The sequence below is a fragment of the Sciurus vulgaris genome (assembly GCF_902686455.1).
Source record: "Sciurus vulgaris genome assembly, chromosome: X".
Classification (NCBI taxonomy): domain Eukaryota; kingdom Metazoa; phylum Chordata; class Mammalia; order Rodentia; family Sciuridae; genus Sciurus; species Sciurus vulgaris.
The window spans coordinates 33,769,393-33,797,015 of record NC_136471.1 but is presented as its reverse complement, the minus strand read 5'-3'; the positions used below and the strand labels follow the sequence as shown (position 1 = coordinate 33,797,015).

The 27,623-nt window shown below is 34.4% G+C and overlaps 1 protein-coding gene across 1 annotated transcript in view; it reads left to right on the top strand.

The window, feature by feature from the left end:
- WDR44 (WD repeat domain 44) overlaps window positions 1–27,623 on the top strand; it is a 96,993-nt gene that overhangs the window by 26,580 nt on the left and 42,790 nt on the right. The window contains exons 2-8 of the mRNA XM_079123357.1: window positions 10,362–10,399; window positions 15,643–15,713; window positions 20,131–20,767; window positions 21,481–21,611; window positions 22,646–22,741; window positions 24,241–24,377; window positions 25,160–25,243. Of these exons, the coding sequence (XP_078979483.1) occupies window positions 10,362–10,399; window positions 15,643–15,713; window positions 20,131–20,767; window positions 21,481–21,611; window positions 22,646–22,741; window positions 24,241–24,377; window positions 25,160–25,243 (1,194 nt within the window). The remainder of the gene's footprint in view (window positions 1–10,361; window positions 10,400–15,642; window positions 15,714–20,130; window positions 20,768–21,480; window positions 21,612–22,645; window positions 22,742–24,240; window positions 24,378–25,159; window positions 25,244–27,623) is intronic.

The following is a 27,623-nucleotide window of genomic DNA, read 5'->3' as shown; positions in this document are numbered from 1 at the left end:
AATATCTTCTGCAGTTTTTCCTTTAAAATATGTCTTGTGATATATAACCATGGAGATGCAATCAACACAATTTAGACCATGTGAAATTCTACAAGATGAGCAACATAATTTCTTCAATACACAAATTGCAAGAAAATAAAAGATTGAGGGAGAACCTACTGATTGAATTAGACATGTTATCTGATTGCAGTATGTGAAACTTATCTGATTGAAATGAGCCAACTGTAAAAAAAAAAATTGAGGCAAACTAGGAAATCTGAATGTTGACTATATAATAAGAAATGGTTACATTTTATAATGGTCTTATAGGTATGTTTTAAAGAGAAGTTTATATGCTTTTTAGGTGCATACTGAAATGTTTATGGGGAAAATGAAATAGTTTCTGGCATTTGCTTCACAATCTGACAGGATTGGAAGAAAGGGTATTTATTGATCATCATTTAACATGGTCATCATGTTGTAAGTATGGGTTTATTATTCTCCCAATTTTTTGTATGTTTGAAATATCCATAATTAAAAACTGGAAAACCTCCCCACAAACATTTTTTTATTATCACATAAATTGTTACTGGCTGATATAAGTCTAAAACTCAGGTCTCCTGATTCTAACTCATGCTTTTTTTTATTATTTAGCTAAAGTTCCATCAATTCTACTTCTGGAATGACGTTACATTTTCCTTTCAGTGTTTGGAAACCCCAAGGTTTGCCTAGAAAATTGGTGGATAAATTCTAGATAAATCAAGGCTTTAGTATATTGTTATAGTTTAAATTAATTGGCTACCAACCCATATGAAAGTTTTAAGGGACATTAGAATTAGTAAGGTAAATCAAGAGACTATATGGTTTGTTGGAAATAGCAAAGGAACCCATTGGGGTCCTAGTCCAAACGAGTGTTTTTTTTTGGTTTTTTTTTTTTTTTTTTTTTTTTTTGGTTTTATGTTTTGTTTTTGATGGTGGAGATTGAACCCACATGCCAAGTAAATGTTCTACTGAGTTGTATATACCTGAGCTTAACTAGGGCTTTTGTCCTTAGCATAATTTCTAAGATGGCAGGGATCTTGTTTGTTTTGTTCACCACTTTACACCAAACATCTAGTACCATGCCTGGTATATGATAAGTAATAAGTAAATGTTAAATGAATTAATTTAACATTTTCGCACTCATTTCCTCTGATTGTTAGTATTACTTCAAACACTAAAAATTACTCTTGACTTCTAACTCATTTTTTAAAATCCTTTGGGGATTTTCAAACGAATTACTGTAAATTCCTTTAATACTAGGTAGTATCAATAGATAGGCAACGTGTTCACTTTTAACAACTTATTGAAAAAAACAGTAGTTATATGTTGCATCCAAATCTGAAAAAATAACCTATTGCAATATACTGTGTGTGTGTGTTTTAGTAGAGATTGAACTCAGGGCTTCATGCTTGCTAGGCATTGGTATATACTTTCTATTGAATTGATTTTTGTTTTTATAATGTAAATGCATACTCTTCTCAGCCAACTAAATTAGAGAGTCAGGTTTAGCAAGTTTCAAAGTCCAGCCATATAAGAGGGTTGATAAAACATTGCTTTGCTTGCATATTTCCATATTTCACTGAAGTTGTATTGAATGCAGTACTATTAAGTGAGAGATTATAAAGGATTTGACATTTTGCTTCCTATGAATCTCGGCAACTCTTGGGTAAGTTGCAGGTATTGTCATTAAACCCAGATCCTTTGTGACTGGGTACCTATGCTTGGGAGTAATGACTTCATTATTCTAATGAAATTTTGCTTCATATACCTGAAGGTTATGACTGGATCAGGTCAGAGTTTATAACAGAAAAATAATTCCTATGCTATCCTACTATATCACCATAGTAACTTTTTGGAACCACTTGAAAAATTTTAAATAGTGACCGTTTTTGCAGATATTAAAATATATTGCTACTGGATACCAGTACCCTAGCTTGAAAAGGAAAACTACTGTAATTAACAATTCCAGATGTGGTGGGGTATGCCTGTAATCCCAGCCACTCAGGAAACTGAAGCAGAAGGATCACAAGTTCGAGGCCTACCTCAGCAATTTAGTGAAACCCTATCTCCAAATAAAAAATAGAAAGGACTGGAGATGTATCTCAGTAGTAAAGTACCCCTGAGTTCAATCCACAGTACCAAAAAACAGAACGAAGCAAACAAAAACTAAATAAATTGGGACTGGGGAAAGCATCTACCACATTATTTTATATCCAAGCATGAGATTTGTTAGTAAAAACTGAACATTAGTGTATGAAGGATATAATGAATCAAAATATTTACTTTGAAAGGTAATAACAATTGATAGACACTGTCTTCACTTTTGGAAACTACTGCAAAATTAAAATTTCACTTTGATTTCTACATTGATCTGAGTAATGATCTTTTTTGTATTTGACCTGAAAAGCACAGACAGCAAAAGCAACAATAGACAAATGGGGTTGCATGAAACTAAAAAGCACAGCAAATGAAAGTTAACAGAGTAAAGAAACAACCTATGGGTTGGGAGAAAATATTTACAAAACACTCATCTTTTTTTTTTTTTTTTTACTACTGGGGGATGAACTCAGGGACACTTGACCACTGAGCCACATCCCCAGCCCTATTTTGTATTTTATTTAGAGACAGGGTCTCACTGAGTTGCTTAGCACCTCACTTTTGCTGAGGCTGATTTTTAAACTCATGATCCTCCTGCTTCAGCATCCCAAGCTGCTAGGATTACAGGTGTGTACCACCACCTGGCTCATCTTATTTTATAAGAGGTTAATATCCACAATATAGCTGGGTAGGGTGACTGGTAGGGTAGACTGGCACATACCAGTAATCCCAGCGACCTGGGGAGGCTCAGCCAGGAGCACAAGTTCGAGACCAGCCTCAGCAACTTGGGCCCCAAGCAATTAATTTAGCAATACCCTGTCTCAAAAAATAAGAACTGCTGGGAGTGGCTCACAGTCATCCGTGGGTTTAATCCCCATTTCCATGAAGAGGAAAAAAAGGAATATCCATGATATATCAGGAACTTGAACAACTTAATAGTGGGGGGGGGGGGGGGGGGAATTAAAAGACCTGAAAAGCCAGGAGCAGTTGCACACACCTATAATCCTAGCAGCTTGGGAAGCCAAGGCAGGAGGATTCCAAGTTCTAAGCCAGCCTCAGCAACTTAGTGAGGCCCTGTCTCAAAATAAAAAAATAAAATGAGCTTAGGATGTAACTCTGTAGTAAAGCACCTCTAGTTTTCAATCCCAGGAGTAGGGGGAAACCTGAAGAAACATTTCTCAAAAAAAAAATACAGATGGCCAATATGTATGTATATGAAAAATAATTCAGCATCAATAATTATAAAGGTGTTGCAGATTAAAATCACAATGAGATCTCACCCTACACCTCTTAGAATAGCTATTATCTAAAAGATAGTGTTGGTGAGGATGTAGAAAAAAGGGAAGCCTGGTGCATTGTTGGTGGGAATGAAAATTAATATAGCAATTGTGGGAAACTCATGAAAATTCCTCAAGAAACTAAAAATAGAACTACCATATGATCCAGCAGTCCCACTACTGAGTATATATCCAAAGGAAAGGAAGTCAGAATATCAAAGAGATATCTGCATTTCTGTGTTTCTTGCAGCTTTATGTGTAATACCAACATACAGACTCAAGCTAAATGTTCATCAGAGGATGAATGGATAAAGGAACTGTGGTAAACATACACAATGGAATATTCATCCATGAAAAGAAAATTTTTTCATTGACAACATGGATGAACCTAGAATACATTAAGTGAAATAAGCAAAGCACAGAAAAGCAAATGCTTAGACTGGGGAGATAGCTCAATTGGTAAAGTGCTTGCCTTGAAAGCACAAAGCCCTGGGTTCAATCCCCAGCACTGCAAAAGAAAAATGCTTCATGATCTCACTTACATGTGAAATCTAACAAAATCATAGAAATACAAAGTAGAATAGAATGTTGGTTATGAGGGACTGGAGAAGAATGGAGATATGGGAAGATGTTGATCAATGTGTATAAAGTTTCAGTTAGGAATCAAATTTTAAGATCTATTATATAGCATATGACTATAGTTATAATAATTAGTAACTTAACTAATCAGATAATAAATGCATCAAACATACTTCAACCCTATGATAAAAGTTTCTGAAATGAAGATGAACTTTCAAAGTTCTCATTTTGGCTTGTTAGGTTTTCTTTGAAGTGGGGTCCACCACCAACCTTATTTAATATGTATACATGTAACTTTAGGGTTTACTGAAAGATTTTCCTCTTACCAGTACTGTAAAAAAGGTTATTTGATGAAGGCATTTTTATGGGGTTTTTCTGGGAAAAGTTACTGACTTTAACATGTTAGTAGGAAAATTTTAATTTGCCCTGTTTCAGCATCTACAGAATATTTTGAAGTAATATTTTTTAATTGACTAGATGTAGTAAGTAAAATTTCTGAATGTGTGTGTTTGTGTGATTATGTCCATATTTTGTATAATACATCTCAAATTTAAGTGAAATCAGAGTATAAATTTAGATCACTAATCTTGGTGTAATTTATATCTTTACCTCCAAACTAATAATGGTTCCTAAGATAAAATTTCTTAAAATTACATAAACTCTAAAAACCCTTGCATAAGATCTTGAAACTAATTGGTGGGAGAGCCATAAGTAGAACTTAATTTTCTTGACATCTAGTCCCTCATTTCTCCCTCCCACACTAAACTTGACCTGAATATTTATTTTCTTCAGATGCAGAAAAACTCTGAACTAGTATAATTTTATCTTTACTTTGAAATTAGTAACCAAGTTACAGAGAAATTGAGTTGTCCAGAAATACTCAAGACTGTTAACACCTCACTTATCTTGCAGCTACTTCTTTGGTAATGTCAATTCTCAGATACAGCTAAATGTTGAAAAAATAATAAGTGTATCAAAAGCCTCTGAATGACTGATCAAAAGAAGTGCCACAGAGTCCGTAAAAAGGTCATGTACATGAAGTCTCCTGGGGAGACTCCCAGCATTCTTATTCTTTCTTTGCCATACAGTTCCATTTTTAAAAATCTGGCTTCCCAGTTTAATACAGATTAGAAATAAAAATTAGAAGGAGGAAGAAAACTAAAGGTAGGCAGGCACCTGGCCAATTGTAAGAAGTGACCACTTAAACAGAGGAAGGAAACACAAAACTCTAAGACATTCCAAACATAGTAGACCAGGGTCCTTTGGTGTGAAAGCAAATAAATTCCCTGCATTTTAGAGTCCCAGGAGGGCATTATTGTATTAATATACTATATATGAGTATGATAATTAAGAAAGGGAAATGTGTATATCCTTTGTTTAGGAAGATATTTCAAACAGTTAACTTATTGAAACTGTAAGACTAAGCCTATTCACTTATATATACTTATTTTTTTAAATATTTTTAGATGTTGATAGACTTTTATTTTATTCATTTATTTGTATGTGGTGCTGAGAATTGAACCCAGTGCCCCCCATACATGCTAGGCAAGTGCTCTACCACTGAGCCACAACCCCAGCCCTACATGTACTTACTTATAAGCTGCTTATGAAACTTTTTATATTCAAAAAATAGTTAAGAAGTGATGATTATAAGCTGAGTGTGGTGGTTCACATGTAATCTCAGTGACTTGGGAAACTGAGGTAGGAGGATTGAAAGTTTGAGGCCAACCTAGGCAATTTACTGAAACCCTGCCTCAAGAAAAGAAAGAAAGAATAAAGAAAAGAAAAAAAGGGTTAGGGCTGTAACTCAGTGGTAAAGAACCCCTGGATTCCATCCCTAGTAACACAAAGGTCCTAATTATAAAAATATTAACGTGCTGCTGCTTGAGTTGGACTAAACTGATTAAGTCAGAAGCTTTTGAAATCCTGACCTGTTTTTAACAATTACAATTAATGCCTGAATTGCCAATGCCAGGAAATGAAATAATGAATTGTTCCATATGTAAAATTTCTAGAGAAATGAAACTTTCCTTTGAGTGCCAAACTTTTGATAATATTTTAATATTTTAAGACCTCACCCAGAAAGGAAGTGATATTGTAAACTGATTAAGAGAGTGGGCCCTGGAGTCAGACTATATAAGGTCAAATTCTGGGCCCTACTATTTACCATGTAGTTTAAATGATCATGTCTGACCTAAGTCATATTTTTGTTCTATGAAATAGGGGAAAGTAATATAACTACCAAATAGGAAGGTCGTGAAGACCAAAGCAGTTAAAATGTTAACATAGTTTTAGGCACATATTTAATAAATGATAATCATTGTTTTATTATTACTTACAAGGCCCCTTTTAAGAAAACTCCTGGTGGGGATACTACATAATTAGTGCTTCTTGTGGTGAAATGAATTGTTCTTTTCTCATCTTGGCACATGACCCAAAACATTTTAGCCAACTTTGAAAATTATAAATATGTTTTTTACTAGGTGTTGATGTTACATATGTAGATCAAAAATTTAATCACAAAAGAATTCTAGTCTTCCTACCCTGGTAAAAGAAATTTTAGGTTTAATTGATTGGAAGAATCTATAGTATCTAGAAATACTTTAAACCACCAAGACCTTAACAACTTTATAATATTTAAAATATGCTTCAAACGTGAATGTCTTTGTTACCAGTTTTTTGGTAAATGACACCACCAGTTGCAAGCAGGATCCCATTTTAATCACTAGTTCAGTATAATCTTACTAGGTAGAAGTTTAGCGTTGCCAAGATGGCAGAGGCAAGGTACAAGAAAAATACCAGTACTGGACAAGGCAGGGAAAAGAGTCATCATGTCCCTGTTTACGATAAGTCCAGTTACCATGACAACTCCCACCACAGGTTCAATATTCTAAAATAACCAATGGGGGTAAAGTGGACAGACAGTATTCTGATTATGTTTTCTAAGATAACTAATGGGAGCAAATGGAGTAAGATCTTCAGTCAGGTCCATATAGGGAATAGAGAATACCACATAGTTCAGCATATGAGATATTAATTTCCAGACATCAGATCCTTGAGCCACTCTTTCTTGTTCAGCCCACTTTGCCGTACGTTATAGAGTGCTACCTTCACCTTCACTGTCAATAAATCCGTCCTTCAACTGTTACTTCTGTGTGTCTTACTCAGTTCTTTGGGACACCAAGGACCTGGACCCCAACTGGACACCCCAGTGATAACAATTTGGCTTTTTTCCTCATGCCCTCTGTTGTTAAATGGGCTGGAGTTTGACAGGCTTTAGGGTACCTCTACTGTATTCCAGAAACTGAGCTTAGGCTCCTTGGTACTAACAGACTGCCAAATACCTTTGAGAAACATGGAGCATTTCAAAGCTGCTGAAGAAACTACTGCTGAGGATGTGTGCCCAGGCATTCTCACTGAATCCTCATAGCAGTCCTGAGTAAATGGTTTTACCCCTTTTTACAAAGGATGAGACCAGGGCTTACAGAAGCTGAATGATTAAACTGTTTGATCACACATAGAATAAATAGTAGAAATGATACTCAAGCAAAGTTCACCTGCTCCAAAACCTGTTTTTACGATGTCCCTTGTCTCTGAAAAGGAAGTAATTCCTCTGCATAATCTGGAATATCTCTACGTGTGTCAACAATTGACCAATAACACATTCTGTGAATAAACAGCTGGAAAGTACTCTTTATGAAATAAGATACATACAAGAAAGAAATGTGACTTCCTATTCTTTTTTCTTTCTTTCTTTTTTTCTTTTGGCAGGCAGCTAAAAAACCTGGGCAGATTTCTCCAAAAGTGTGAGGGTTGTGGGGAGAACAGATTTTCTACTTTCTCTACCTTCTATGGGGCTTAACTGTTTAAAAAAATCTTAATTCTTCTTTTCTTTATACTTCTATTGCAGTTTACCCCTCCATATACACACTGACCTTCAGAATTTGTACCATGTGGAAATTTGAGCCCTTTCAAGGTTTTTTGTTTTATTTTTGTTCTTGATTGCATTTATGAGTATCCATTTGTGTGGAATACTCTTTATTCTTTCAAAATTGGAATGGGTGTCGTCCTAGTGACATTTGCAGCATGCAGCATTTTGTTACATAGCAATATAAAACTATAAAGGTAACTAAATAATGGGTGATATAAATTTTTTATTTCTGGTAATTGCTCTTTGTTAGCACAAATTTATGTTGACCTGACACTGATTGAACAGGCCCTATTTTTTATTAGAGCATTATAATTATACATAGTATTGGGGTTCATTTTCATAAAATAATACTTGCAAGGAATTTGATGTCAATCTCCATTTCCCCCCTTTCCCTTTCCTCCTCCCTCCCTCTATTTTCCCTCCTCTCTTCTATTATTCCTTTCACTCCTTCACTTATTTTTTATTGGTATTTTCTGCATATTCATATAGGTAAAATTCTTTTTGGTATATTTATATATGTATTTAGCATCATATTGTTAAATTCATTCCATATCTACCCCTTTCCCTTCTTTCCTCCCTCCCTCTCATTCTCCTATTCCACTGATATACCCAATATTCTTATCATATCTGATCCCCTCTCCCACCACTTCTTTCCCTTATTTTGCTGTAGCTTCTGCACATGAAAGAAAATATTTCACTCTTGGTTTTCTGAGTTTGGTCTATTTCACTTAGGATGATTTTCTCCATTTCCATTCATTTACCAGCAAATGCCTTTATTTCATTCTTCTTTATGGCTGAATAGAACTCCATTGTGTACATCTACCACATTTTCTTCATCCATTCATCTATTGATGGGAATCTGTTCTGGCTCCATAATTTGGCTATTGTGAAATGTGCTGCTATAAACAGTGGCTGTATCACTATAGTATGCTTAGTTCTTTTGAATAAATACCAAGGAATGGGATAGCTGGGTCCTGTGGTGATTCCATTCCCAGTTTCTTGAGGAGTTTCCATGCTTCTTTCCATAGTGGTTGTACACAGTCCCACCAGCAATGTGAATGTACCTTTTCCCCCACATCTTCACCAGCATTTATTGTTATTGTTCCTGTTCTTGGTAATTGTAAACAGGCCCTATTTTTATGACATTTTTTGTAACTTCTTAAACAAGTTTTTAAAAAACTCAAAGTAGAATTTTCTTATTCATCTTCTTATCTCTAGTCCCAGGACATAAAAGTTAACTCCACAAATGTTTGCTTAATAAAGGGGATTATTGGGAGATTGAGGATTCCTGTAGCAAATGTCACCCAGTTTTACATACCAAGAAAGTGGCAGTACAACTCTTGCTTCTTTTGGTTCTTCCCCTAAATATGAGTTTGAGGAAAAGTCAATCTTTTGGGACCTGTTTCTTTATCTATGAAAAGAGGCTGTGTGATTAGATGGTCTTGAAGGTGCCTTTCAAATCAAATTTGAATCATCTGGGATCATTGTAGTTTTTTTTTTTTTTTGAAAATTAGGAATGACATATTATTTAAAATTCTCTAATTTTATAATCCTAACATATAATAAGTAGCCATAGGGATGTCTTTATTGTGTTGTGAAGCAGATATTGGACTGTTCTTTTTTTAAAAAAAAATTTGCAGTTGTAGATGGATGCCTTTATTTTATTTATCTTTTTCTGTGTTGCCAAGGATCCATACCAGTACCTCACACTTGCTAGCAAGCACTGTACCCCAGACTGTTCTTATTTGTAAAAAAACAATGTGAAGGTTGAAAATAATTGGTGAATATTTACTTTTTAAAATTGCTATATCTAGAATAGTCTATGTTTAAGAATAAAGTTTTGTTCCAGTAAAAAAAAAGAGCCATGAAAATGATTATCTTCAAAAACAATGTAACCATCTAATGCACATAAAAATTTTCAAGACCAGAAATGAAAGAAGTGCAAATTAAAGCAATGATGAAATATACTTTTGCCTGTAAAATAGGTAAAAAAATTTTAAAAACACTCATTTTTGACAAACGTATTAACAATAATTTGTAAAACAGTGGGAGTGTAAATTGGTACTACTGTTTTGGATGGCAATTTGTAAGTTTCTCAAAATTTTGAAAAGCTTGTGTATTTTTGGCCTGTAGTTCCACTTTTAGAAAAGTTTTTTTAAGGAAATTTATCGTAGAACTGTACAAATTTATTTACACGGATGCTTGCATTATATGTTTATATATATTATATATATATAAATAAAACAAGGTGCTCAAAGCTCTAGGTCATAAGATTAGAAATTATTTTAATTTTCTTCTGATTTTTGACATTTTCACATTCTTTATATGCAGGTAAGAATTTCCAGCCACAAAATACATGATTTTTAAAATGCAGAACTTGGCTTTAACAGTATATTAAAGTATTTCTTTTCTTTCCTCTTTTATTCAGCACCTTACTGTTTTTTATTTCTGGACAGGTCTCCAGGAAAAGTTGGGCTTTTATCATTCAAGGTAAGTTGTGCTTCCTCAAAGATATGTTTTTAGAAATCATATATACTTTTCATTTGTTTTCTCATTTATGTAATTTGTCATTTTCCTTATTTTGCTTTTTTTTTACTTTGTTGTTCAATAATATTGTCATTATATCCTGCTGTATAATTAGGTATTCTAGAAATAGCTAACTAAATATTATGCTGTAAGGAAAGGATTATAAATTTTTTTAGATTTTCACTATTTTTTCTTTTTTTATGATTTTTAGAATAAAAGAGCACTTTATAATTTGTGTATATGAGCATGTTAACTAGAAAAGTAGTAACTGCGTGACAAAAATATGGAGTAACCAAAACATTGTGGGCACATGAATTTGTACCATCACTATATGTAAAAATAAATCCCAACCTTATATTATCCAAGCAAAGGAGTTTGATATTGAGACATTATGCCACTGAGAGCCTTTGTTTTTTTCTTTTGTAATGCTAGAGGTCAAACCCAGGGCTTCACACATCTAGGCAAGTGCTCTACCACTATACCATAGTCCCCTAAGAGAGACCCATTTTAAAAACAAGAATATCACCAAACAGAACTATTTACATCAAATAGAATATAGTATGTATTGTATATGTGTGTTCTTGTGTGCATAAATCTAAAGCATGCTCTTTTTTTCAGTTCTAGTATACTTACCTTCTTTTATATATATCAGATGCCAGTCTCTTTGATAAATTGTGTTATATTTCATTGGAATATACTACAACAGTAACAATGAATGAATTTGTTATATACAACAACATGGATGAATTTCAGCCCCAGAATGGGTGGGAGCAATCCATAGAAAAATATGTAACCTGTTCCCATTTATATTAACTTTAAAACCCATGCCAAATTAAAGAATATAGTGTTTAGAGATTGTTTAGGGATATAAGCATGCTAAAACTATAAAAAATGGCAAGAGAATAATAAAAAATTTTTAAGCTCTCAGTCATCTCTAAGGAGGCAGAACTGTAATAGAAATAGAGAAGAATTACAGACTTGAAAAACTAATGGTATAAAGTTCATTTTTTTAAACTGGGCACTTAAGGTTATATCATAATTACTTATTCCCCGTGTTTTATAAAAATTATTTAACATTTACTCAATATTTAATATAAGTTATATATATATATATACACATACACACATATATATATACATGGTTAAAATTTGGCATAGTATATGGTTGAAAATGTACCTTTTTTTTTTTATTTTTTTGAAAATGTACCTTTTGCTGTCATCCTTCATCCCCACCTCCCGGTATCCATATCCAGAGGCAATTGCTATTTATTTTTGTAGGTTTTGAAAACCACTTAGCTCTAAGATACATTTAGGTTATAACAAATAGTTTGGAATTTATTTTATCCCAGTAATTATATATTATCCTTTACTTGAATAAAATTAGATAGCAAATGTACATATTTAGTAAATAAATATGAAGTTGAATATTGTTGCCTGGCTCCTTTTCTACCTTTTTATGTTGAAATAATTATAGATTCCCAGGAAGCTGCAAGGATAGTGCAGAGAGGTTCTGTGTATTCTTCATCCAGTTTCCTCAGTGACTATATCTTAATTATAGTAGAGTACCAAAGCCAGGAATTTGACATCAGAACAATGTGAGTGCATAATTCTCTATCAGTTTATCACATGTTTGTATCCAGGTAACCACCACCACAACCAAGATGCAGAACTGTGTCATTGTCATGGAGTACTCCTTATACTACTCCTATAAAGTCATGCCCACCACCTCCCCAACATCATCCCTAAATCTGTTTTCCATCTCTTTGTGTCATTTTGAAAGTATTTTATAAATTAAATCGTATAGGATGTGTTGAAAGGATTGAGATCCGTCAAAGTAGTTGTATATATCAACAGTTCCTTTTTATTGCAAAGTAGTATTCTATGCTATGGATATACTGAGCATATTCAGTATATATTATGTATAACAATGTATCTGTTTATATCTTTTTTTTGGTACCAGGAACATTTAACCACATCCCCATCCCTTTTTTTTTTAGGACTTTTTTTAGGACTTTTTTTTCCCCCCCTTTTTGTCTTGTGGTTTGTACCAGCAATATATTCTTTTCCCTCCCAAATAAATATATGAGTAGAAATCTCCCAAATAACAAATGGACCATTTTCTGATTTCACTAGAGAAAAAAGTTCTGGAGTAATTTTTGTTTGTTTGTTTCTTTATATCTTATTTAATTTCTTTTTTTATTATTTTATTGTAAACAAATGGGATACATGTTGTTTCTCTGTTTGTACATGGAGTAAAGGCATATCATTTGTGTAATCATAAATTTATACCCCAAGAATACAATAACCCAATCAACAAATGGGCTAAGGATATGAATAGACCCTTCATAGATGATCTACAAGCAATCAACAAACATGAAAAAATGTTCACCATCTTTAGTAATAAGAGAAATGCAAATCAAAACTACACTAAGATTCCGTCTCACCCCAATTAGAATGGCGATTATCAAGAACACAAGCAACAATAGGTGCTGGAGAGGATGTACACTCATACATTGCTGGTAGGGCTGCAAATTAGTGCAGCCGCTCTGGAAAGCAGTGTGGAGATTCCTTAGAAAACTTGGAATGGACCCACCATTTGACCCAGCTATTCCACTCCTCGGCCTATACCCAAAGGACTTAAAAATCAGCATACTACAGAGATACAGCCACATCAATATTCATAGCTGCTCAATTCACAATAGCTAGACTGTGGAACCAACCTAGATGCCCTTCAATTGATGAATGGATAAAGAAACTGTGGTATATATATACACAATGGAATATTACTCAGCTATAAAGAATAATAAAATTATGGCATTTGCAGGCAAATGGATGAAATTGGAGAATATCATGTTAAGTGAGATAAGCCAATCTCAAAAATCCAAAAGGCGAATGATCTCACTGATAAGCAGATGATGACATATAATGGGGGGTGGGAGGGGGGCAAGAATGGAGGAAGGACGGACTGTATAGAGGGAAAAGAGAAGTGGGAGGGGTGGGGGGAAGGAAAAAAATAACGGAATGAATCAAACATCATTACTCTATGTAAATATGAATATGCAAACGGTATGCTGTTACTCCATGTACAAACAGAAACAACATGTATCCCATTTGTTTACAATAAAAATAAAAAAAATAAAGAACAAAAGCAGGTCTAAAAACATTAAATGAAACAAAATCAATGGTTGATCAAAACGATAACCACTTATTGACACTCAGGCATGCTCCAGGGAAGCCTGGATTTACCCTGCCAAAAACTTAGTGGCTCAGTGGGGTAGGACAGGCAGATGCCAGGGGATTGATAACTAGTGCACACAAGACTTGAACCCGTATCCTTGATTCCAGCACCATGTTATTTCTACATACCACGAAAGGCTTTTAAGAGATCTTCCAGCTCTGAAATGGTATGGTTCTTTGAAATATAAAAATAAACATGATCTAATAGTGTAATCTAGGAAAAAAAAACAGGTAAAAACGGTCATTTCAGGTGGCAATAAGTCATTTTAAGATGGTCAGTAAAGGCTTTTCGGATACAATAACACTTGAACCACCAACCTCGTGGCAAGGAACCACCTAGTTGGCCAGAGTGTAACTGACGGGGAGGTGGGAGAGAGATTTCAGAAATGTAGGGATTGCTGGGCACAGGAGCACATGCCTTTAATTCTGGAGACTGAGGCAGGAGGATCACGAGTTAAAAGCCAGCCTCAGCAATTTGGCAATACCCTTAGAAACTTAGCAAGACCATGTTTCAAAATAAAAAATAAACTGGGGATGTGGCTCAGTAGTAAAGTGCCCCTGGGTTTAATCCTTTGTGCCCCCCCCCCAAAAAAAAAGTGTAGATAGTATATAAGGGGGCATGTCATTTTAGACCCACATGTGCAGTCATGGAATTTGTATTTTACCTAGTACCTAAGATTCTATGAAATAATTCTTTCTCTAGAAGAATTTATATCAGATTAGTAGTAGTCCCCAAATGCTGGGTAGGAATTCAGTGAAACAACTTCTCAGATTAAAGTTATTCCAAGTTATTTGGAAATTTCACTACCTCATTCAATCCATAATAGTAATCTCTGAGGCAGTTTTATCATGGAGCACATCATGATCATACTCTGATATTTATATAAGTATCACCTTAATACTTATGTACATCCTTATGTGCCTTGAGTGACTTCACTGTCAAAATTGGTTATAGTGACCTTACATGCTCTGGGATGTACACCAACAATCATGGAAGGTTTTCTCAGTATTCAGTTAGCATTCAAATTGCTGTACTGCTGGGTACAGTGGTACATGCCTATAATCTCAGCACCTCTGGAACCTGAGGCAGGAGGATTGGGAGTTCAAATCCAGCCTCAGCAACTTAGTGAGGCACTAAGCAACTCAGTGAGACCTTGCCTTTAAATAAAATACAAAAAGGGCTGGGTATTTGGCTCAGTGGTTGAATCCCCAGTACCAAAAAAAAAAAAAAAAATATGCTGTATGTCTGTAGATATAAAAACAAGATGGAAAAGAACATTATGTTAAAATTTGCAAATATATAATTGACTCATTTTACCCCGATTTTTTTCTAGCAGAAATGAAGATCAATTTATACTCTCTCTAACCTCCCAAATATATATATATATGTACGTATGTGTATATAGATGTATACGTAGATATATATGTATTTTTGGTGGGTTTAAAATTTTTCATCTGTTACTATTCTAGAGGCTTCATTTAACTTCAGGTCAAGTCCTGATTCATTTTGTCTAAAGCATGTAAATTTTTTAAAAACTCTTCTCTGTATTTCTGTACATATGTTTTTGTATTTATGCCTATTTATAGAGCCATATTTTGGGGAATATAATTCTGATTCAACCCTTTGCTTAAACCTTTAATACTTTTCAGGTACAAAGGTACTTAGACGTTCTTATTCTTCAGTTATAGTCTAAATGTTTAAGAGTTGGGCAGGATTTCACATTTAAATGTAAATATTCTGTTGCATTAGAAAATTATAAAATTGCAGATTGTCAACCTTATGCAAATCACATTTTCCTCATTGGCATAAAATCTGAAGGCATCTACAGATATATATACAGTATATAGACATCTAAACCATTTGTGGATGTTCAATTTATTACTGTTCTATTTTCTCATTTGCACCCTATTTAAGCACATTTTTTTAAAAGATGTCATCATTTGGTCTCTTTCTTTTCTTTTTAAAACAGGAAGCAGATAACACTGCACACAAAGTTGGAAATGAGTCCCCTGTACAAGAATTGAAACAAGATGTGTCTAAAAAGGTTGGAAAGATATGTCAATATTAGTATATAGTAGACATCATATTAACATGGTATATTGAAAACAAAATTTTCTATATTCTTTTACTTTATTGTACTCTTCGGAAAGTATTATCTTGAATTCATTGAATTTGTAATGGAAGGCACATCAGGCTTTTTGTAAGTTATTTTTACATTCTAACTAATTGATAATATCCTTAAAACAGTATTTTGTAAAACATTTGTATTTTTTTCTGTTTGTATTTTATTAGATCAAATTGTAGCTGCTCTTGAAATTGCTACAGGGCATTACAGGTATTGAAAAACTCAATGCAGCAAATTCTAATGTCTTTAGGAATGAGATGTTCCAGAGTTCTTATTCTGATATTATCCTTGATACCTTTTAAAGAATCAGTGCTGTGAAGCTCCAGAAGTTGGTTTACTAGAATTTTTTTTTTTTTTTTTTTTTTTTGGGGTGCTGGGGATTGAACCCAGGGCCTTGTGCTTGCAAGACAAGCACTCTACCGACTGAGCTATCTCCCCAGCCCGGTTTACTAGAAGATAAATATTTTTAGAATAGGCAGTTTTAAGTATCAGGATAAAACTCACAGAGAAAGACTGCATATATGTATTTATCCTTTTATACAAGTTTTGAGTTTTACCTGTGTCCTAGGCACTGTTCTAACAAGCAAGTTTCTGGAAGCCAACAAAATGACACATTCAGAGTTTCTTCAGCAGTAGCACTATTAACATTTGGGACTGGATAATTCATTGTGGTAGAGGGAATGGAAACTGTTGTATACATTGTAGGATTATTCTACCTACCCTGATGCCAGTAGCATCCCCACCCCACCACCTAGTCATGACAACCCAAAATGTGTCTAGGCATCACCAAATATCAGGGGAAGTGCATGGGGTAAAATCATCCCCAGTGGATTTTTTTCCCCTTACAGACTTTATAAATTTAGTGGACTACATATTTTAATGTTGGTCATATTTTTACTTTAAAAGAAAAAAAATCCCTTTTAGAAGAAGTGGTAGTATTGTGTACCAGCATATAAAACAGGGATGTGATAGTTTTTAAAGAATTTTTCACAATTCTGCACTGTAAAATATCTGTTGCCTTGATCTTTCAGGATTCCCTTCTGGTTCTCATGACTTGCATACGCTTGTTTATTTGATTGTAGTGTAGGTAGAATTTTATATTTTATCTTTTACTCTTATAATTTTTTGATTTTCCTCATATTTCTACCCCATTTCAGTACTCAGGTTTTATTTGATGTGACAGTTTCCATCAAACAAATGTATTACAACATACCTAGCCACTTTTGTTGAAATTATTGTTGAAACTTGAAATGTTTATTTTTTGTGCTATAGCTTTTCTTTCCATTTTTAAGAATATTTTCTTAGCCATTTGTAATTTATCCTATCCTATCTACAGTTAATAGCCAAGAAAAGGGTGATTTTAAGGAGAATTTAGGAGCTGAAAAAGTAGTGAGAAAACATGAGACAGTAGAGTGAGGCTAAAGACTTGAGGTATCAGGCTGGGGAGATAGCTCAGTTGGTAAAGTGCTTGCCCTGCAAGCTTGGGGCCCTGGGTTCGATCCCCAGCACCACAAAAAAAGACTTGAGGTATCACTTTTTAATTCTAGCCTTTTTGATGATGTATAGAGTATTTATGATAAATATTATGGGGATATACCCTAGACCAGGACCCTGAGAATAACTTCCATTTTTGTAGAGGAAATTGGATAAACATAAAGCTAAATGTAATAAGCATTCAAGTAAATTTGCAAGGTAGTATAAGAACTCAAAGGAAGACTTTACTTCCTACTTGGGGGTAGGAGTGGAGAAGACTTCATGGAGAAAATAGCATCTGAACTGGTTCTTGATGAATGGATAAGATTTAGGCAGGCAGAGATGAGAGAGAAAAGACATTACCAAAGGCATGGAGATGGGAAATGTGACGACTGTTTGACAATGAGTCTAGTTGGGGCCAGATCCCGGAAATGCCTTTTGTCATACTAAGTATCTGGGGTTTATTTTGTAATCACTGGGAAAGCAGTGAGCTCTCTGAAGCAAAACAGTGCTTTATGTTGCTCTTGTTGCTTTGTGTTGGTCATAGTTTTTCACTGTTCTCACCTTTTCCTTTTCATTATCTCCTCAAATCCAGGGCTAGGCAACATATATATAGGTATCATGAGCCTGAAAACATGGGCCTTACTTTCCAGGAACAAATTATATATTGTGGAGAAAATGAATATGCAGAACTAGCCCATATGTTCCTTGTTTATATTATTGTTCATACTGTAATGACCAGCAAGAACGATAAATGTTTAGAGGAGAGGGAGAGAGAGATTGTTCTCAGGGGCTTAGAGAAGACGATTTTCAAGCTTTTTTGACCCCTCTTTATGTCAAGGGCCTTTACATTATGTACAATGATTATTTATAAACCTTTATACTCATTTTATGCTTGCTGTGCCCACTTGCATCCCTTAGCACATAACCTTGTTTCCTGTTACATGTAGACATGAGAGGCTAAGAAGCCCAAATCCATTCCTTTCTATCATCTCTCACTTCCCTCCCCAGCAAACTTGTTTTCATCTCTTACCTCTTTCTAATGTCATTCATCACTGATCATTTAGGTGGTTTTGTTTTTGTTTTGTTTCATTTTGTTTTGTTTTGGCTTCCGGGATTGAAACCAGGACACTTAACCACTGAACCAGATCTCCAGCCCTCTTATTTTTTATTTTGAGACAGGGTCTCGCTAAGTTGGTAAGGCTGACTTTGAACTTGCAATCCTCCTGCCTCAGACTCCTGAGTCGCTGGGATTACAGGCATGTGCCACTGCACCTGGCCCATTAAGTATTTTTTCCCATCCAGAGTAGTGTGGTATATTTAAAGAACACACGATTTTTAAGACCTGGATTTCAATTTTATCTTTGTAGCTTGCTAGTTATGGGACATTGCACAAAATTCTTCATGCCTTTATCTCAGATGCCTATCTTTGTAGAAGAGAGATAATCCAGCCTCCTTACAAGACCTGTGTTAACACTTAAATGATGATGTGCTTACTGGGTGTAGCATACAACAGGATTTCTTTCTTCTCCAGAACTTTGCTCAATTATCTTCATTTCTAGTGGCTCTTTCCCTTCAGTTTATAAAAGTGGTAGGTCACTTTCTTGTAGTCTCTTCCATTTATAGCCAAGCCTTTTTCCCTTTCTTTTTCTTTTTCTTTTTTTTTTTTTGTATGTGTGTGTGTTTAGTGCTGGGGATCAAAACCCAGGGCCTCATGCACCAGACGTTTGGAAAAGGAAATCATACCAGCTATCTGTGCCTTCACTTCTTTTTAGTCTTAAACTTATTGTAATCTGACTTTTGTTATCACTAAGGTCCTTGCTGCCTAATTGCCAAATGAGTTTAACCCTAGTTAATATTCCTCTGGCAAAAGTGAGATAATATCTCAAATTAAAAATTTGAAGATTGAGGGGGGGAAACTGATATATTGCATGTTTTCATATCAAAGGTGAATATTATCGAGTAGTAGTGATATCCAAATCATGCTAGCATGACTGGCTGTGGGAAGACAGACCAGGATGGTTCTGTGACACACTCCATTTACTTGCTGGAACCCAGGAATTGAGAAAGCAGAAGTTATCCATGATTGGGTGTGGTGGAAGGATAGTGGGTTGAGAGATTTAATGTGTTAGTAATCACAAGACTGAGTAGGAAATATATTTCTACTAAATATTGGTAGAAGACAGATAGACTTTCTATATTTTTCAGCTACAGATTGGAATTGGAGGTTGAGGTAAGATGGGAAGGGTGTTTGAACTCTTTTTTCATAGATCTGTCATCAATTTGAATAGTGGAGTATTGGATGCAGTTTAAGAACTTTAATTTCCCTGAAGCTGCTGGCTCTTCTAACATAGGTGTGGGTTTAGACCTAAACAAGTTGAATTCTTGTCCTGGGTGGATTTTGATTTTCATGGTTTTGTAAAAATAAAAACCTCAAACCCAGCAGGCAGTTATTGCAACTAATTTGGCACAACTATATAAAGGAACTATGACCTTATGAGTCTTAATATAAGTTTAGGCTTGAAATTTATTTTACAGCGTTGATTGAACTTTTGTTGCTATATGCTAACACAGATTCTCTTTTATAATATTAAAGAGTGTAGATTCTGGAACCAAAATCCCTGGGTTTATACCAAGCTTCATCCCTTACTCTGACCTTGGGCAAATCATTTGCAGTAGTTCCCTTATTTGTAAATTGATCACAGAGGAGCACAATCTCATAAGGTTGTTTTAAAGATTGAAATTTATGAAGTGATAAGAACATTGCCTGATGCATACCAAGTATTATATAAATGATTAGCTATTAATGTATTTGTATAAATATCTTCATTTTTTGAAAAACTGCTTTTTAACCTTTCATTAGATAATTGAAAGTATTATTGAGGAAAGTCAGAAAGTACTACATCTTGAAGATGACTCTTTGGATTCCAATGGAAAAGAACTCTCTGACCAGGCTACTGCCAGTCCTGTTGTGTCTGGAACAGATCTTAGCAATATACCTGGACTGTTAGGCATAGATCAAGTACTACAGGAAGATTTCACAAAGGCAGAGAGTCAGAATGCATTTGAGGAAACTGAATTAGAATCAAAACAATGTTTTCCATCTGATGATACCTGTGAGAAACCAGTAGACGAAACCATCAAGTTAAATGAAATAAGTTCAACTGAGCAGCATAATGTGCATGAAATGGAAATAGAAGTGTTGAACAAGGAAGCAATGGAAGTAAAACAAAGTGATGTCATAGATCCTGCGTCCTCAAACTCTTCATCTAATAAAGATTTTGTTGCTGTGGAAGAAGTGGCTCCTGCCAAACCCCCAAGGCACCTTACTCCAGAACCTGATATAGTAGCTAGTACAAAGAAACCTGTTCCAGCACGCCCACCCCCTCCAACTAATTTCCCACCTCCTAGACCCCCACCTCCATCTCGACCTGCTCCACCACCAAGAAAAAAGAAAAGTGAATTGGAGTTTGAGGCTCTTAAATCACCAGATCTAGATGGCAAGTATTAATTGAGAAGTAACTGTTTTAATGGGGAGATTTGGGAATTGAAACTGTTTAACTTTGTCCTTTTGCTTCAGTTTATTCTTTTTAAGACCAATGAGACTACACTGATGACCACACTATAAAAATTATTTGTTACTAGATAAAAAGTGAAAAATTTTCATTGGTGATGTTACTATTATTAAACATTTCAGCTAACCTCAAATTTTCACATCTATTACTAGCTGAGAAATAGTGTGTCATGGTTAAGGGAACATGGAATTTGGAAACTTAAGGTCTAAATTTGAATACTTCACCTTTTAATGTAAGAACTGAATAATCTTGAGGAATTTAAATAACTTGTTTGAACCATGGTTTCCCCATATTGAAAATGAAAGCGATAAAAGTACTTTCCTCAAAAGCTTGTTTTAAGAACCAAATAAATGCTGGGCACAGTGGAACTTGCCTATAATCCCAGCAGCTTGAGAGGTTGAGGCAGGAGGATCACAAGTTCAAAGCCAACCTCAGCAACTTAGAGAGACTCTGAGCAACTTATTGAGACCCTGTCTCAAAATAAAAAATAAAAAGGGCTGAGGATATAACTCAGTGGTTAGGCACCCCTGGGTTCATTTGGTAACAAAAAAGAAAAAAAATAACCAAATAAAGATTAAAGCACTTATATGTATAAGGGCTTAAATAAATGTCAGTTGTTATTATTTTTATCGTTGCAGTACCCAAAGAGAATATTACGTCTGATTCTCTCCTAACTACAACCATGGCTTCAGAAAGTACAGTCAGGGATTCTCAGCCTTCTCTTGATTTGGCAAGTGCTACCAGTGGAGATAAAATAGTTACAGCCCAGGTTGGTGAATTAGTATTATATTTGATATAGGCATTATCAAACTTTCTGCAACTGGTTAATTTGTTAATTGTCAAACCCTGTTTCTCCTCCAGGCCAAATATTTCCTTGTCCCCCAAACCTAGCCTCATTTCCATTTTGTAGCTGTTACTAACTAGCTGAGTGAGCGTCGCAAGCTATTGAGCATCTGAGTCTCAGATGCCCCATTGATAAAATAGAAAAAATAATGAAGTTTGCCAGGCATATAGCAAGTAGTAGGTATTCAAAACATGACAGATGCTGCTATTTGTGTAATATTACTGATATTAATAAACACCAGCTATACTCTTCATTTACGTAACCTATATTGATCAAAAAATCAGTGGACTTTTAAATAATTTCCTAATCATAAAAACCTTTTGTACTAGGCAGTGGGCGATACAAAAGACTGCATAACATGAAATTTACCATAGCCAAATTCTGAGACTAGGGGTTACCCATGTGGTAGTGAAGGTGGGGCAGGGTAGCAGACTGGGAGGTATGACACTGTAGTCTTGTTACAGCCTTGGAGCAGAGGTCAGCAGCAGTCTGTTTTTGTAGCTAAACATGATCATTACATTTTTACTTTTAAGGTAAAAATTGTCTTTATATTTTTAAAGCGTTGTTACAGAAAATGTATGTAAACAAAAAGTCTTAAAATACTTACTATCTTGGCTTTACAGAAAAAAAGCTTTCCAATCCCTGCCTTGGAAACATCCACATATAGCCTGATTAGTAGCAATTTTAGTAGAGAACTACTGTTTGGTCAGATTCAAATAGAACATTCACTCATTTTTAAGACAAATTCACAAATAATTGCTGCCCATTAAATAGTTTTGGTATCTAATGTTTTAAGCATGCAGGAAACAATAAGGAATGAAATGGAGTGTTCCTTTTAAATTTTCAGTAGACTCCAGTGTCTGACTTATGGAATTCTTTTGAACTATGTATGATAATGAATAATTGAATTTATAGATACTGACTCAGTCTATTTTCTGTTTATAAAATTATAATTTCAGGAAAATGGAAAAGCACCTGATGGGCAGACAATAGCAGGTGAAGTGATGGGCCCTCAGAGACCTAGATCCAACTCTGGGAGAGAGCTTACTGATGAGGTAGAATTCAGTTTTTTTTTTTTTTCCTTAAGACTATAAAATATAAAAACCATAATGGGAAGATGAGAACATTCTGGAAATGATCATGATAGTTGCCCAGCAATACAATTGTACTTCATGTTATGTATAGTTTACCACAATTAGATGCTTTCTTTTGGATTGACATTTAACATTTGTACATATTTATGGGGTGCAGTATGATTCAATACATATTTATAATGTGTACATGTACCAGGGTGGTTAGCATTTCCATCCTTTCAGACATTTATCATCTCTGTGTTGGGAATCTTTGGACTCTTCTAGTCATTTTGAAATAAAGAATAAGTGATTGTTAGGCCATAAAGTTATGTTGAAAAACAATGAAAACTGAAGATTATCTTAGTGGGTTTTTTTCTTTTGTGTGTGTGTGTGTTGGATCTTTCATTCCCTGACTTAAACTTGCTCTTTCAAGCAGTTATATAGATACATGTTTTCATACAAACATAAAATGTTTTTTATCATTTTAAGGGTTTCTACCATTAAAACTTTGTATGCATCTATTGCCCAATTTATTCACCACTTTTGAAGCAGAATTTTTTTAGAACAACACATTTTTAAAAAACATGATACTTTGGAAAATAGTTTGACAGTTCCTCAAAATGTTAAACATGATATTGCCATGACCCAGCAACTCCATTCCTATGCATACCTAAGTAAAATACGTCCACACAAAAGTATACCCAGATGTACATAGCAGCATTGTTCATAATTGCAAAAATATGGAAAGAACCCAAATGTATATCACTAAAGAGTGGATAAATGATATACAGTGTATTCATACAATGTTGTGTTTTTTAACAATTAAAAGGAGCAAAATGCTGATACATGCTACATTGGTGGACCTTGTAAACAGCCTGATAAGTAGAAGAATCCAGCCATAAAAGGCTGCATACCATATGATTGAATTTATATGAAATGTCTGGAACAGGCAAAACCATAGAGACAAAATCTAGATTAGTAATCTTCAGGGGCAGGAAAGAAAGGGAAATAAGGTGTGACTGCTAATGGGTAGGAAATTTCCTTTTGGGGTGATGAAAATGTTCTAACTTAGTGGCAATGGTAGCACAACTGAATATTCTTTTTCTTTTTTTGTACTGGGGATTGAACACAGGAGCACTCTTATCACTAAGCTACATCCTTAGCCTTTTTATTTTTTATTTTGAGACAAGGTCTCACTGAGTTGCCCTGGGCGGCCTCAAAATTTTTAGTCCTCCTGCCTTAGCCTCCACATTACAGGCATGTGCTGCCACATCCAACTAACTATGAATATTCTACAAGCCATTGAATTATGTGCTTTAAAGGAGTGTATTTTGTGGTATGTGAATTATTTCTTGATAAAAATATTAAATTATTGTGCTCAGTATAGAATGTATCTAGAAAGTTGTTAAATTTTTAAGGATTTTGTAGATTCAAAAAGATAATTAAATTGTAGGTCATCTTGGCGTTATTTTTAACCTCAGGAAATTTTAGCCAGTGTAATGATTAAGAATCTAGATACTGGAGAAGAAATACCTTTAAGTCTTGCTGAAGAGAAACTTCCAACAGGTATTAATCCTCTCACCCTACACATCATGAGAAGGACAAAGGAATATGTAAGGTATGACTTAATGTTATTTATCATTTATAATATTCAGAGTAGTGAAGAATTCAACTCTGACAGTCTCTAAATTGGTTTCATTCACTGTTCTTTATTTAATCTGGAAGTAAAATAGTTAATGTATATGGTCTTTAACTTTGTTATTTCTTATGACTGTAAATTATTTGGGAAAAAATAGTATAAATCTTAAATTGCACAGTATTTAGTTTCTTTTAAGATAGCTTATACTAGAGATAGTACAAAAACATATTGAGGCTTAAAGACCACATAGGATAAATACTTAGTCTTCTGAAACCTTGCTTTAAGAATCATAAATTTATAATATTTTATTGTTTTCATAGGGCTAGAAAATGGCTTTAGAGTGAAACAATTGACTTTATTCTGAAATATATGTAGATCTTAGGAATAATTTCTAGAAAAACAAGAGCTTTTTATTAAATATACTATATGATGTACCTAATGAGTTGGAAGGAAGATATTTACAAGTTATTTTTAACATTTCTGTGCAGTACATTTTGCCCAGTAAAAATCCTTATTTATAATAGGTTTCTCAAAAGTGACTAGATGGCATTCACTTAAATTTTGTACATTGCACCTTGCTTAAATATTTTATTCTTTAATTTCCAAAGCCTTTAAATTATCAGGCTTATCATTTGTATTAAAATTATTTAAAGATTATAACAGTTTTTTTTATTCTGATTAGCTGATCATGTAGTAAGTATAAAGAGATTTTTGAGAAATGTAAGAGAAGTGGTTTCTTTTATGATGACTTCTTTTTGTAGTAATGATGCAGCACAGTCAGATGATGAAGAGAAGTTACAATCTCAACCAACAGATACTGACGGTGGAAGGTTAAAACAGAAAACGTGAGTTACAGTATATCCCTTTTCTTTATTTCAAGCGTTTATTAGAAAAATATGAGAACTGCTGTATTATTTTAAATCTACATTCTATCCAGCTTAGTATGTCCATCTACCATCACTACTCCCTGTTCCTTGAAGTTGCAGTGGTCAGTTATAATAATAACGCCCCTGACATATAGAAAATGACCAATAAGTTTTGTATCATCCCTATATTATTTTTCTGGTGGTAGGTACCAGAAATATTAGAAGAAAAACATGATTGTCCTTGAATTTGTCTTTTCCCATTCTCTTGCTCTCTGCAAATCCTATGAATCTTTCTAAATCAGATTTTGTGAGATTGTTCCTTTCTGCTCCAGTTTATAGCAAATATCTTTTTGTCCTTAATTTCAGTAATACCCAGAATTCATATAACTTACTTTTTCCCTATATCATATATTGTCTTAAACTGTTTTCTGATTTAAAAAGCAAAACAAGTACATGTTCAACAACTAAACCATATGTTGCAAAACAATTGTTGTCATACCATTCTGTTGAGATGTCTCGCACAGTACTGAGCATATGGATTGTGCTTGATTATACACAGGTCCCTTAATTGGAAATAATTTGATCTAAAGTCCAAAGTTAATTATTCACCTGAATCTGATTTTTTTCCTAGCTATGACAAAGGAAACATGAAGAATTTTTTTAAAAGATATACTTAAAAGGCAGATGTATAGTTATCACCTCAGATATCTGGTACTTGACTGTCTAGCAGTGGCAACTTATCAGGAATCTGAGAATTAGGAATTACTCAGGAGGCAGATAAACATCCAGGAATAAATGTTTTGTAGTCTGTGCACTAAAGGTCATTTTCCCAAGAGCAAAGTTCAGGTTTATTCAAAGCCATTATACTGTGCTTTGTATATCTTTTTTTTTTAATCTGGTCATTTAGTATCTGAGCTCACAGCAAAATGGAAACAGAAAAACCATGACAACATGTAAGTTGACACATAAGAATATCAGGTAGTCTGATTGCAAGACAGTGATAAGAAAACTTACAAAAGGACTCATACATAGGACAACTGTCCTTAAAGCAGTACTTTACAACATCTTCTCATGCTACAACACACATAAAATGTAGTAATACTTACACTGAATGCTGGGTAAAACTGATGAGGCAGCTGATAACCAGAAGAGATTGGTCCAGTTCTGGCTTCCCTTGACACTGTCCATTGGCCTTGAAGTCCAAGAGGAAACAAATAGTATGGTTGAACTATAATCCCTTGTCAAGGCTCTCTTTATATTAAAGAACAAAAAAAAAATGGTAACAGTGGCACTATACATCAAGGAAAGAGCCGGGCGTGGTGGTGCATGCCTTAATCCTTATGGCTCGGGAGACTGAGGCAGGAAGATCCTGAGTTCAAAGCCAGTCTCAACAACTTAGCGAGCCCCTAAACAATTCAGCAAGACCCTGTATCAAAATAAAATATACAAAATGGCTAGGGATGTGACTCAGTGTTTAAACACCCCTGGGTTCAATTCCAAGTACCAAAAAAAAAAAAAAAAAAAGGAGAGAAAAGAACAAACTTGACTGAACATTAAATACCATTTAAGAATTCATGAAAGTATATATTTTAGAAATATTCTCATCTGAAATGGTTAAAATGTTTTCTTTTAAAGTAATAAACCTATTGTTATCCAGAAAATATAACTTTAGGATTACAGGTGGTGGAGATTTTATATTGGTTTTAGAAATGGTTTGTCTTCTGTTTTTTCTGATTATCAAAAGTAATAATAGATATCCCACTACTCGGCCTATACCCAAAGGACTTAAAATCAGCATACTACAGAGCTATAGCCACAACAATGTTCGTAGCTGCTCAATTCACAATAGCCAGATTGTGGAACTAACCTAGATGCCCCTCAATTGATGGATGGATAAAGAAACTCTGATATATATATACACTCTGATATATATATAAACTCTGTATATATACACACACACACACACACACACACCATGGAATATTACTCAGCCATAAAGAAGAATAAAATTATGGCATTTGCAGGCAAATGGATGCAGTTGGAGAATATCATGCTAAGTGAGATAAGCTAATCTCAAAAAACCGCTAAGGACGAATTATCTCACTGATAAGCAGATGATGACACATATAAGGGGTGGGAAGGGGGCAAGAATGGAGGAAGGAGGGACTCTATAGAGGGATAAGAGGGGTGGGGGGAAGGAAAAAAATAATGAATCAAAAACTATTACCCTAGGTAAATGTATGATTACACAAATGGTATGCCTCTACTTCATGTACAAACAGAGAAAAAAGATGTATCCCATTTGTTTACAATAAAAATAAATTTTAAAAAAAGTAATAATAGAAATGCATAAAATAGA